Genomic DNA, 13,846 nt, shown 5'->3' on the forward strand with positions numbered 1-13,846 from the left:
CATGTATATAGCGCCAAATCACAACAAACAGTTGCCCCAAGGCGCTTTATATTGTAAGGCAATGGTGTGGTGGAAATTACATTTACAAGGCCAATAGTGCCCGTAGTTAAAGAATCACCCCTGAACTCTTCAAATACTAATGACCTCCTGCACAGATTCTGTTCCTTCTCCTTTGTGCAATTAATTTCTGATATTAGCAGTAAAGATGAAGAGGCCTCCATCAACAAGGCACATGTGAGCAAAATAACAGCTTCTTCCACATCAGCTGTGACAGATGGTGCATGTCAGCTTGATCAGCAGTTCGTTTTAAAGTCAGGCAGTAACAGTTACAGACATACAAAATTAGGCTCATGCTTTCTCCTGATGTCAGGTGCAACTTGTGTGTGTGGGGGGGGGGGTTGCACTGTTTGCAAACCTGTGAGAAAGTACAGCGTTTTACTCCATTCAAAAAACACATTAACACAGTAATTGCATACATTTTTAACAAGATATAGTTCTTCTGTATAAAGACTTCAAATGGAAATTTCAAAAGAAACCTACACTAAAAAAAAAATATCACAATACATCAATAATCAAGCACTGAACTAGAGAACATGCACATTTCAAAGCTTTTTAAGATATCAGATACAACTGCATCACGAAAAAAGGAGCACAGTGAAAATTTTACCTTTCTGATTAATTACAACTAATAGATAAATGAAAAGTGGGACTAATCAGAGAAGTCTGACGGGAGAACCCATTAAATGAAGTAGGTTTGTGTATATTAATACTGACATAACTGATATATAGCACATGTACAAGTGTGCAGGTGATTACAACCCTACTGCATTGTTCTGGCTGAAATCGTATTCATGGATATTGGCTACAGATGGTTTTTTTTTTTTTAATCCAATCCCAGACCAGACTAAGAGTGCCAGCTGCAGATCAACTCTGCAAAGATTTGACTTTCGTCAGTTACAGTAATCCCCTTCACTCAAACACAACCCTGATGTGTACAAATGAAGCAGAAAGCAAACAAATGGAATAAGATATCCAGGGTGAGCTACAGCAGTGAAACGCAACTTCTCCTTCGAGGTCTCCTTTCCAAGAGATGTAAATACAAACAAGGTCAAATCTGAATTCTAGCTGATGCATCTTTACATCAAATCAGCAAGCTTAACGTATTTGATATATGTTGAAATGGGAGGTAGTGAAATGTACAAGATGTGAACGAGGCAGAAAACCGCTTCAGTATTTCAGCCTGTCCTGCCTTCCAGCTCTATATGTAGTGCCCTGGTACGATCAAGACATTAAAACAAAAGCACGAATTTGGGGTTGCTGTTTCGTCTGAATGATATGTTATTTCCTCCATTGTTACTTTTCCTTTGTAAAACCTGCTAAAGGTCAGGGAGGGAGTTGCATAAGCTAAAATAAAGATTCAAATAATTTAAACAAATTCTGAGGTTCAGAATGGGCATGGAAGAACAAAATTGATTTTACAGTTTCTCTCAACTGAGAAACCTACTGCCAGGCTACAACAAGCTATAAAACAACTGGACAATGAAGGTCATGCAAGAAGGTCATGGGATTGATTGTGGCCTTTCTGTGTGGAGTTTGCATGTTCTCCCCATGTTTGGGTGGGTTCCCTTCGATGCTCCAATAACCCCCCACATCCAAAGACATGGAGGTTAGGTGGATTGGAAACTTTAAATTGTCTGTAGGTGTGCATGAATGTTTGTTTGTCTATATGAGGCCCTGCGACAGACTGGCATCCTGCCCAAGGTGTACCCTGCCTCGTGACTGCTGGGATAGGTTCCAGCAAACCCCGGCGACATTTAATTGGAGTAAGCGGGTACAAAAAATGGATGGATGGATGGATTGCTTGGCCCTGAAAATGCATATTTAGACACTGGAATCAAATTCCTAGGTCAGTGGTGTCCAAAGACATTCCAGAAAGGGCCGAGGGTGCAGGTCTTCTTTGCAACCACCGACTCCAGTAGGTGGTTTCACTGATGAACATATCCCATCTGCTCAAAGTGATGTTAATCACTGTCTTGGCCCTTTCTGTAATGCCTTTGGACATCATTGTCCTAGGTCATCTGGAACCTAAGATACTGAAAAAAAAAAAATTCCACTAAGTTGCCATTTTTACAAATCCAATGTAGATTCTGGGGAAATGGAATCATCCATTTTTCTATTTGCGTATTGCATGTGCTTCCCAAAAATGTAGTTTTACTAGTCTCCTCAAAACTAACAAAATTACATAACAAACCTGACTATATTTTAAATAAATAAGATTCTGAGAATGACTGAAATTAAATATGTAGGATTAAAAAATGTGACAACTTGGACAAGCAGATAATAAAAAACATCCTAGAAAATAATTTAAGTAATTTTTTTTTCACCCCCCTTTTTTTTTTTTTTTTTTTTTTGCAAAACTGAAAATAGATTTTTTTTTTTCCATGTTCTTTGCAAGTATATATTAAAAAAATTATAGTACCAATGAGTCTTCTCTGAAATATATCTATAGCTGTACAACAGGTCTTGCTAGTGAATTTGCTTTACAAAAAAAGTACATCTATTTACATAAAAAGCGTTTGTACAGATGACTTAAAAAGGGTCATATTAAGCAATATAGAAAACGAGCACAGCATTTGCTAATGAGATTCTTGGAGATTTGTCTTTTCCTCTATAACCTGTTTCACAATTTCAGCCAACTTCAAGCGGTCAACTTTGTCAGAGAAGGTTCTTCCTGAAACAGAGAAAATGACTGTTAGAGCTCAAAACCTTCAAATGAACAGTTACACATAGTGAGGAATAAATCATGTTTTTCATTTAAAAGCAGTTAGACAACTCCAAAGCAGAACAGAATAGAGAACTTATTTACTTACTGCCCTTTATTGTTATTATACTAAATATACAAAGAGATTGGAGAGCATAAATAAAAAACAGAAGTATAAAATAGTTATAAGAAAGGTACCAAATATATATACAAGGTAAAATCCTACAGGACAGTGCAATTGAAACTTTCTATGTATAAGAAGAAAGGATATTAAGAGAGAAAGGGAGAGAACAAAAAAAAAATATATATATATATATACACATACATATGTATATATGGAAATGTACTGCACAGGATAGTTGAATATATACTGAATACTTATAGTGCACATGGTGAGTGATACAGATGATTATACATGTCACATATGACTGTACTGCATGGGATGAATAAATATGGAGGTAGTATTTAGAGCAGAGCAGCAGTGACAGTGATACATATATTGCACATTGTACATTATATTAATGCCTGGAGTCACTGTAGGTGAAAGTTCAGGGTGGTGATGGCTCTCGGAAAGAAACTGTATTTCAGTCTGTTTGTCCTTGCTTCAATCCACCTGTCAGAGAGCAACAAGCCAAACAGCTGGGAGCCGGGATGTGAACTGTCGTTGATTATGTTCTGAGGCCCCGGGTAGTGTAAATGTCCATCAGAGAGGGGAGAGGGCAGTCCTCTGAAGCCTTGCCCGTACCATGTGGAAACACAATACGTGAGCAAGCTCTTGATGTCTCTACAATAGAAGGCCAGCAGCATCTTCCTGTCTAAGTTGTTCTTTCTGAGGACTCTCAGGGCTTCTTTATGACAGCTGGGATGTTGTCTGTCCAAGAGAGGTCACGGGAGTTCTAGACTCCCAGGAACCTGACTGTGTGGACCCTCTCACTTCTGTTGCCCCTGAACTCCAATATGATCACCTTTGTTTTTTGGTGTTCAGTGCCAGGTTTTTGTCTAAACACCAGGTTGTCAACTTCTGGACCTCCTTGTCTCCCTTTGAGATCAGTCCGACCACTGTGGTTTCGTCAGCAAATCTGACGATGTTTCTGTGTGCTGTTGTCGCAGACCGAACGGCGCCCCCCAAAAATCGATCCGCCCCGCCTTCACTGCGCATGCGTCATTTCTGAGCATCACCAGCATTTCACCGATTATCACCTCATTTCTGCTTCAAACTGCACTCCAGTCATCATCTATCTCAGCGACAGATATCTGAAGCTTTTGTATAACAATTATTTTCACATAAATTCAGCATCATTTCATCATAAAAGACGGAGGAAGCGATCAGAACACCAAGCTGCCACTGGGGTGTTCAATGCGCCTCCGTCATTTCAAAGCCTCACTGATTATCACCCTGTTTGCTTAAAACGGCCTTGTTTCTGCTTAAAACTGGCTTTAGAAAGATTTAAAAGGTTTTACCTTCTCATCTAATGGTTAATAATCCCATTATTTCCTTTGATTGCTTTGGGTGAAGAGAGTCCATCTCAGACGAGTGCTGTGGTCCCAAATGACGCATGCACAGTGGAGGCAGGGTGGACCAATTTTTAGCGAGGGGCCGTTCAGTCTGCAACACCGGAGTGCAGTTGTAGGTGTAGAGACAGTACAGGAGGGGGCTGAGCAAACAGCCCTGCAGTGTGCGGATGGAGGAAAGGTTGGGGCCAAGTTTCACAGACTGGGGTCTGTTAGTCAGAAAGTCCTTGATCCAGGTACGTGTGTGTGTGTGTGTGTGCGCGTGGGGAATTGGGGGGGGGGGGGGGGGGGGGGGGGGGGGGGGGGGGGGGGGGGCAAGGTGTCCAGTATGGTAGTCAGAATGAAAGATTTCTGGCTGTCACAGACCTGTAACTTCTTCTTTAAGAAGCTCTTCTGTCCTCCACCTGTTACCTGTGTTAATGGCACCTGTTTGAACTCATTATCTGTATACAACCCCTGGCAAAAATTATGGACTCACCGGCCTCGGAGGATGTTCATTCAGTTGTTTAATTTTGTAGAAAAAAAGCAGATCACAGACATGACACAAAACTAAAGTCATTTCAAATGGCCACTTTCTGGCTTTAAGAAACACTATAAGAAATCAGGAAAAAAAATTGTGGCAGTCAGTAACGGTTACTTTTTTAGACCAAGCAGAGGGAAAAAAATATGGAATCACTCAATTCTGAGGAAAAAATTATGGAATCATGAAAAACAAAAGAATGCTCCAACACATCACTAGTATTTTGTTGCACCACCTCTGACTTTTATAACAGCTTGCAGTCTCTGAGGCATGGACTTAATGAGTGACAAACAGTACTCTTCATCAATCTGGCTCCAACTTTCTCTGATTGCTGTTGCCAGATCAGCTTTGCAGGTTGGAGCCTTGTCATGGATTTTCAATTGGATTAAGATCCGGACTATTTGCAGGCCATGACATTGACCCTATGTGTCTTTTTGCAAGGAATGTTTTCAGTTGTTGCTCTATGGCAAGATGCATTATCATCTTGAAAAATTATTTCATCATCCCCAAACATCCTTTCAATTGATGGGATAAGAAAAGTGTCCAAAATATCAACGTAAACTTGTGCATTTATTGATGATGTAATGACAGCCATCTCCCCAGTGCCTTTACCTGACATGCAGCCCCATATCATCAATGATTGTGGAAATTTACATGTACTCTTCAGGCAGTCATCTTTATAAATCTCATTGGAACGGCACCAAACAAAAGCTCCAGCATCATCACCTTGCTCAATGCAGATTTGAGATTCATCACTGAATATGACTTTCATCCAGTCATCCACAGTCCACTATTGCTTTTCCTTAGCCCATTGTAACCTTGTTTTTTTCTGTTTAGGTGTTAATGATGGCTTTCGTTTAGCTTTTCTGTATGTAAATCCCATTTCCTTTAGGCGTTTTCTTACAGTTCAGTCACAGACGTTGACTCCAGTTTCCTCCAGTTTCCTCCCATTCGTTCCTTATTTGTTTTGTTGTGCATTTTTGATTTTTGAGACATACTGCTTTAAGTTTTCTGTTTTGATGCTTTGATGTCTTCCTTGGTCTACCAGTATGTTTGCCTTTAACAACTTTCCCATGCTGTTTGTATTTGGTCCAGAGTTTAGACACAGCTGACTGTGAACAACCAACATCATTTGCAACACTGCATGATGATTTACCCTCTTTTAAGAGTTTGATAATCCTCTCCTTTGTTTCAATTCACATCTCTCGTGTTGGAGCCATGATTCATGTCAGTCCACTTGGTGCAACAGCTCTCCAAGGTGTGATCACTCCTTTTTAGATGCAGACTAATGAGCAGATCTGATTTGATGCAGGTGTTAGTTTTGGGGATGAAAATTTACAGGGTGATTCCATAATTTATTCCTCAGAATTGAGTGAGTCCATATTTTTTTCCCTCTGCTTGGTCTAAAAAAGGAACCGTTACTGACTGCCACAATTATTTTTCCTGATTTCTTATAGTGTTTCTTAAAGCCAGAAAGTTGCCATTTGAAATGACTTTAGTTTTGTGTCATGTCTGTGATCTGCTTTTTTTCTACAAAATTAAACAACTGAATGAACATCCTCCGAGGCCGGTTATTCCATAATTATTGCCAGGGGTTGTAAAAGACACCTATCCACAGTCTCAAAGAGTCAGACTCCAAACTCAACCATGGCCAAGACCAAAGAGCTGTTGAAGGACACCAGGAATAAAATTGTTGACCTGCACCAGGCTGGGAAGAGTGAATCTACAGCAGTCAAGCAGGTAGGTGTGAATAAATCAACTGTGGGAGTAATTGTAAGAAAATGGAAGACATACAAGACCAGGGGGTGAAGCTCCTGTGTTTTAGGCAAAATTAAGCCTTATTTTGGGAGCCTACCAGACACTTGGGGGGGGGAGATCAGGAATACTTGTGATATTCCATAACTGTAGAATTTTATCCAGCTCAGCTACACACGCTCAATTCAGTTGGTTCAGACAAAAATCAGTGAAAACGAACTTGTCAACTTTATTTTTAAAGATTACAAAAAGGATGTCAATAACAGTAATAATAAATTATATTAACATATTTTTTAAGTAGAATCTGGCTAATATTAAGTGCAAACAAACAAACAAACAAAACAAAAAAAACTATTCATGTCTTCAAAATTGTGGTTTTAAGGGGTGTGGGGGGGGGCGTTTCCCACCCCTCACCCCTTTAGGTCCACATCCAAGACCTGCACAGTCTGTGTGCAAGCGGCAGAACAGATGAGAAAGCGGTTTCACTGGCTGTTTTTAATCACAAGTCAATCAAACAGTGAGATAGACGCACATGGTTGATTATCTAAAAGAGACTGTGTATTTAAAGTGAAGCAGTATGTTCATGTTCATGTATTTTTTAAAAACACAGTGCTGTGTGCTGGTCCCTGCAGCAAACACTGGCAGCTCGCTCCACCTTGCGGTTAAAGTGAGAGGAAGTGCGCACTTTTTTTTAGTAATCAAGTTCAACTGACGAATGCCTTTATCAGGCCGATTCTTATTGGATTCAGAGTTTTGATCCATGCAGCTACAGGGCGCACAGCAAATTTATCAATACCACTTTTGAGGAATTCAGCTGTGATCTGTGACACTACTACTGCAGGTACAAGCACGTGTTTCATTTGAACTCTATTGTGGTAGTGTACAGAAGAACATTTCGCAGTGTGTTCCCATTTCTAAATATACTCAGCAAAAATATAAACGCAACACTTTTGGTTTTGCTCCCATTTCGTATGAGATGAACTCAAGATCTAAAACTTTTTCCACATACACAATATCACCATTTCCCTCAAATATTGTTCACAAACCAGTCTAAATCTGTGATAGTGAGCACTTCTCCTTTGCTGAGATAATCCATCCCACCTCACAGTTGTGCCTTAGACTGCCCACAATAAAAGGCCACTCTGAAAGGTGCAGTTTTTAATCACACAGCACAATGCCACAGATGTCGCAAGATTTGAGGGAGCGTGCAATTGGCATGATGACAGCAGGAATGTCAACCAGAGCTGTTGCTCGTGTATTGAATGTTCATTTCTCTACCATAAGCCGTCTCCAAAGGCGTTTCAGAGAATTTGGCAGTACATCCAACCAGCCTCACAACCGCAGACCATGTGTAACCACACCAGCCCAGGACCTCCACATCCAGCATGTTCACCTCCAAGATCGTCTGAGACCAGCCACTCGGACAGCTGCTGAAACAATCAGTTTGCATAACCAAAGAATTTCTGCACAAACTGTCAGAAACCGTCTCAGGGAAGCTCATCTGCATGCTCGTCGTCCTCATCGGGGTCTCGACCTGACTCCAGTTCGTCGTCGTAACCGACTTTAGTGGGCAAATGCTCACATTCGCTGGCGTTTGGCATGTTGAAGAGGTGTTCTCTTCACGGATGAATCCCGGTTCACACTGTTCAGGGCAGATGGCAGACAGCGCGTGTGGCGTTGTGTGGGTGAGCGGTTTTCTGATGTCAATGTTGTGGATCGAGTGGCCCATGTTGGCGGTGGGGTTATGGTATGGGCAGGCGTCTGTTATGGACGAAGAACACAGGTGCATTTTATTGATGGCATTTTGAATGCACAGAGATACCATGATGAGATCCTGAGGCCCATTGTTTTGCCATACATCGAAGAACATCACCTCATGTTGCAGCAGGATAATGCACGGCCCCATGTTGCAAGGATCTGTACACAATTCTTGGAAGCTGAAAATGTCCCAGTTCTTGCATGGCCGGCATACTCACCGGACATGTCACCCATTGAGCATGTTTGGGATGCTCTGGACCGGCGTATACGACAGAGTGTACCAGTTCCTGCCAATATCCAGCAACTTCGCACAGCCATTGAAGAGGAGTGGACCAACATTCCACAGGCCACAATTGACAACCTGATCAACTCTATGCGAAGAAGATGTGTTGCACTGCATGAGGCAAATGGTGGTCACACCAGATACTGACTGGTATCCCCCCCCAATAAAACAAAATTGCACCTTTCAGAGTGGCCTTTTATTGTGGACAGTCTAAGGCACACCTGTGCACTAATCATGGTGTCTAATCAGCATCTTGATATGGCACACCTGTGAGGTGGGATGGATTATCTCAGCAAAGAAGAAGTGCTCACTATCACAGATTTTGACTGGTTTGTGAACAATATTTGAGGGAAATGGTGATATTGTGTATGTGGAAAACGTTTTAGATCTTTGAGTTCATCTCATACAAAATGGGAGCAAAACCAAAAGTGTTGCCTTTATATTTTTGTTGAGTGTACTTATGTACATGCCTGTATAAACATTCTTTTAACTTTGCTCTGTGATCTTGGCCTTTAAATGACTTTTCTGAAGTCAAAATCACTCTGTCCTTAGCTGACCCACATTTATTCTACCATGTTTGATCTAAATCTGAACAAAACCCTTCCAGGACTGTAAACGATACCTCTGCATACACCACTGTGGGGGGTAATGAAAACTTTGTCCATGTCCAAATATATGTGGATTTAACAGATTTATGCAAAATTGGTAACCAGAGCTGTCAATCAATTTTAGAACAGACAGCCCTCATGTTTGCACAAACAAATAAGCAGACAGAGACAGTTCAGATGAATACATGCAGAATGGAAGTTCACACTGACCGTCCCAGCTGAGACCCTGCAGTCCGTCTCTCAACAGTTTACAGTCACAGTTGAACCTCCAGGCTTCATACATCACCTCATTCAGCTTCTCATCCTCGTTTTCTCCTACACAAACAAAAAAAAACCTTCAGTTTAGAAGCGTTTTTGTTTATGTTGGGGAGGTGATACTCATCACCTATCCTGCCACCTTACCTACTTATATACAGAGTATCCATTCATCTTCAAAAACTCTTTAATGCATCCAATAAAGTTATGCATCAGTGTTGCTGTTGAATCCAGAGTGGGCTGACTCACCAGCTTGTGGTAATATGCATTGTGCAATGACATCTCTGAGTTTTTCCAGCGCTACATTGGAATCTTCCCGTCCATTCTCAGTTTCATGAATAAAGAAACTGTCACTGGGCTTCGGACTGAAACACAAACCACAATATACATAAAACAAATTTTAAATTTTTTTACAAGTTCCCCTGAAACCCATAAGGCTGATTAGTACATGGAGTATACGGTCATGAAGAGAAAGATTTTTAAAAGACTTGTACCCTAATAATTTGCGCTTCCTGAGGATTGGGTTGTTGACAGAGTTCAGGGGTTTCAGACTAACATTCTGATCCTGGATCCTCATGTTGGCAAGCTGCTCTGCATGGGCCTGCTGGATTCCAGCAACTACCGCCTGAGGGTGGACAGGATGAACACAAAGAATCTTATATGTTGCAACAAATCAACAATGGTGTCTAGTGGTAGTGGTCAACTGAGTCAAGAACATTCGCATAAATTTATAACGTTTTATTTGTTTATGGCTTAGACAAGATCAAAGAAATACTAGATTTAGCATATTTAATTTCCCACCACCTTGTCCATCATTATCGCAGCAGAAGGCAGCACATTGTCAAGGGCTTCAGTGCAGTTTAGCCAAGGGTGAGCCAAGACTCCTTCAATAGTCAGCCTCTCCTCTGGCTTCACCTTCAGCAGCCTAGAAGAGTGAATTGAAGATCAGGGCAGGAAGCACAAAGTTTGGAAACAAAATGAAGTATACAACAGTAAGCTTCACGGAGGGATGGGACGAATAAAATGACAAGTGGAGAGAAGCAGAATGACTTCAGAAAATTATTGGGGAAGCAGAAGAAAGAACAAGAGACATAAAACAATTCTCTCCCACTCCTGATTTAACATGCAAAAAATCATTTTACTTGAACTAAAGGTCAGTTTGTGTCATAAGAAATTTTGATACAGTTACATAAAGCTACAAGATGTTACATGATAAGCTATCCAGAAGCGATCACATGGAAAAGACATTACTTTCGCACAATGTCCTTGGCCATCTCAGAGATCTGGCTCCACTCGTCTTCAGGAAAGTCGAAGCTGCCTGTCATAATCTTTTTCCTCATGTCCTTGGGGATGGTGCGACTGTGGTGCTTGGAATAAAAGGGAGGATAGCCGCACAGCATTACGTAGATGATCACACCAAGAGACCACAAGTCACAGCTCTGGAGACACATAAGGATGGACGTAACAGAGCATTAGAAATTATATTTTATGCAAGAAACCTAGAAAAGTCCAACAAAATGACTTAAATGAGATCAACAGACTTGTGATAGGAAGTCACAGAAGCTCAGAGTGGTTGGTTCAACAGGTGTGATTCTTACCTTGTTATAGGTATAAGGAGTGGGTGAGGTAGGTATAATTCCAGACTTTTCCTTCTGGTGTCTTCTTTGAGCCTCAAGTACCTGGTTAAAAACAATATGAAGAGGAACATATAGGAGCAATATGGGATTAGTTTTAACACTGCTTCATACAGAATGTTCACAAGTAGAAAACGAGCCTTACAGCATGTTGCAGTGTAGAGGTTTTTTCCAAGTGAAACGGTATTTTCTATGAATATTTGGTCTTTTAAAATTCAGTTTGGCAAACACTGTCACAGGACAACCACAAAGATTCAGAACTGTACACCAATCATGGAAAATTTCTTTGTTTTATTGCTGTTATTGGCCCAACCTCTTCAAAACAAACCAGAGATCTGTGATGAAGCTCAGACAATGATGCTCACTGCTCTGCTATAATAGTTGCTTGCAAGTATTCTATATTGGTGGTAGTAAATCTCAAAACAACTGAATTAACAAACCAGCCAACCTCTGTACATGTAACTGACAAATGTGATATATTAAACAACAACAAAAAAAACCCTCCAATTTTCTCCCCTTTAACATGATGGACCAGAAGTATTTACTTTTTGACACAATCATATGGTGTGAGGCCACTGTGTGAAGTCTCACTGACATCCAAATGGTTTAGGAGTTGCACTTACAAGATTCGTAGAAAGATGGAAAGACGAACTGACAGACAAGGTGATTCAGATACCCCCCCCCCCCCACACACACACACACACACACACACACTTTCTTCTTGTAATAATTTCATATAATAAACCTTTTGTAATAATGTGGTTAAAATGTAATGTGTGTACATATGTATGTGGGTTCTGTGTGATTTATCTGTGTGGTTTAGTATTTATTCAACTCTGGTATGCTTTGAGTGTCAGTGGATGGTTTCATTTTTTTGCATTTTTGTTCTTCAGTAGAAGCTGCTTCTCACTGATTTCAATTAAATGAGGTTAAAATTTACTTTTAATAATAAACAACGTGGTGGAACATGGTGCAAGTGTGTGGATATCTGTGTACTCTTTCTGTGGATTTTACCTGAGGTGCTACATAGTATGGAGTAAACTGAGGGGTCATCAAGTCTCCTTGATCAATTTTGGCAAAACCAAAGTCACAGAGCTTCACAGGAGCATCCTACATGCGAGGGAAATGAGGAGCAAAAGTGACTATGGTGATGTACACACAGAAACTGTACTTTAGTGACAGTCTATTAACATTTCATCATAGCTCAAGAGGCTATTTCTGAGCAACTGCAAAAGAATCACAAGACAAACACCAATGTGGACCACAGGAGAAACCACTCAACTGTTCCTTTACAAGCATTTATACATTAAATGAATATTACAGAAGACTCTGCCACAATAAAGATATCATTTGGTACCATATTTCAAAATGCTCATGATTCAGCAGGGAGTATTTTAGGTTCATCATTATTGGTATCCATAGGGAGATTTGTCTTGCAGCAAACAGAAAATGGCGTCCATGTTATTCAAGCACAACAATAACAGTAAAAACACTGAAAACACTAACAAAGAACATATGCAAAACAAAATTGTAACACACAACCAGGCACTCACAAGCTTACTAAAAGACTAAAAACAGGCATCAAGAGAAACCACTAAAAGACGGCCAGCATAAAATCGATGCGCAAAAAGCAAGTAAATAGTTCCATAAATAAATAATTAATAAATATGTGAAAACTCTGCTAAGATTTATCATAGAATTAGAGAGATGGAATGCCAACTTGTGATCTTGGGGGCTAAGGTTGTACCGTGCATGAAAATTCAGTAAGGTATATATATCTTCTATTATACATATATACATTTAAAACATCTAAAAAAAAAAAAGGTAGAGCCACTTAGGTGCCTGGTCTTGAGAACCAGGGGTGCACAAGAGGGAGTTTGGGTTCATTACTTCTGGTCTTTTGCTCTGCAGCCAGCGCTTCATTCACAGGTATTATAAACTCCAATATTCTGCTGGGAATCAACGATATCAAACATCACAAAATAATGTTGAAGGTTTTGATCAATTAATCTGAATAATTTACAGAGCCTTACATTTTGTAGCTGCCCCGATTATCGCTCACAAAGTCACGCTGCTCTTAAAATAAAAATGCTTCGTCAGTGCCGCTCTGTTATTGCTCTGTTATTGTTATATTAAGGTTTGGAAACAACCGGTTAGGCTGAAAGATCAAATTATAAATCACGTATCCCACACATTGGGAACTATTCAGATCAAATACTTCTTATATAAAACATAGATCTTGCAGTCAATTAACAACAAGGCAAGGCAAGCCAGTTAAAAGACAGTTAAAGTTAAGTTTATTCAGTCAGCTAAGGGAAGAGAATCACGCCACCTTTTTATTTTTTTTTGTTAATGTGATTTCTGTCCAAAAGATGAGCTTATCTTCTAGTCCATTTTTTCTTGTCCAAAACATGGAGCTATATTTGTTATCTACACTTCTACAGGGTACAGTTGCTATTTATTTGACTTATTGAGATCTTATTGTTCTCTGTTAAATTTGTACTTATTTTATTGATATCCCAGTGTAAATAGTGTGTGTGTATATATATATATATATATATATAAATAAACACACTACACACTTATTGCTACTTACATTAATTGATGAGATTATGTCTTTGCAATCTTTACACGTTTAATCGAGCTCCTCAGTGTTGTTAAGTTTTAGCCTCACATGGACCACAATGTAAATAAGCGTTTGTTTTATTGTGTCATCTGTGTATCATTGATATTTTCACCTTTCTGTGTTTATATTGATTT

At 39.9% G+C, this 13,846-nt stretch overlaps 1 protein-coding gene across 1 annotated transcript in view; it reads right to left on the reverse strand.

Moving 5' to 3' along the window:
- Positions 1–307: 307 nt before the first annotated feature.
- The window catches only part of LOC117510760 (MAP kinase-activated protein kinase 5), a 21,809-nt gene continuing 8,270 nt past the window's right edge, over positions 308–13,846 (reverse strand). Inside the window, exons 5-12 of the mRNA XM_034170602.1 lie at positions 12,101–12,196; positions 11,051–11,131; positions 10,704–10,891; positions 10,257–10,377; positions 9,947–10,077; positions 9,702–9,817; positions 9,408–9,512; positions 308–2,731 (exon numbers count right to left, since the gene is read on the reverse strand). Coding sequence (XP_034026493.1) covers positions 2,637–2,731; positions 9,408–9,512; positions 9,702–9,817; positions 9,947–10,077; positions 10,257–10,377; positions 10,704–10,891; positions 11,051–11,131; positions 12,101–12,196 — 933 coding nt within the window. The 3' untranslated portion in view covers positions 308–2,636. The remainder of the gene's footprint in view (positions 2,732–9,407; positions 9,513–9,701; positions 9,818–9,946; positions 10,078–10,256; positions 10,378–10,703; positions 10,892–11,050; positions 11,132–12,100; positions 12,197–13,846) is intronic.

Source organism: Thalassophryne amazonica, chromosome 5 (genome assembly GCF_902500255.1).
Source record: "Thalassophryne amazonica chromosome 5, fThaAma1.1, whole genome shotgun sequence".
Classification (NCBI taxonomy): domain Eukaryota; kingdom Metazoa; phylum Chordata; class Actinopteri; order Batrachoidiformes; family Batrachoididae; genus Thalassophryne; species Thalassophryne amazonica.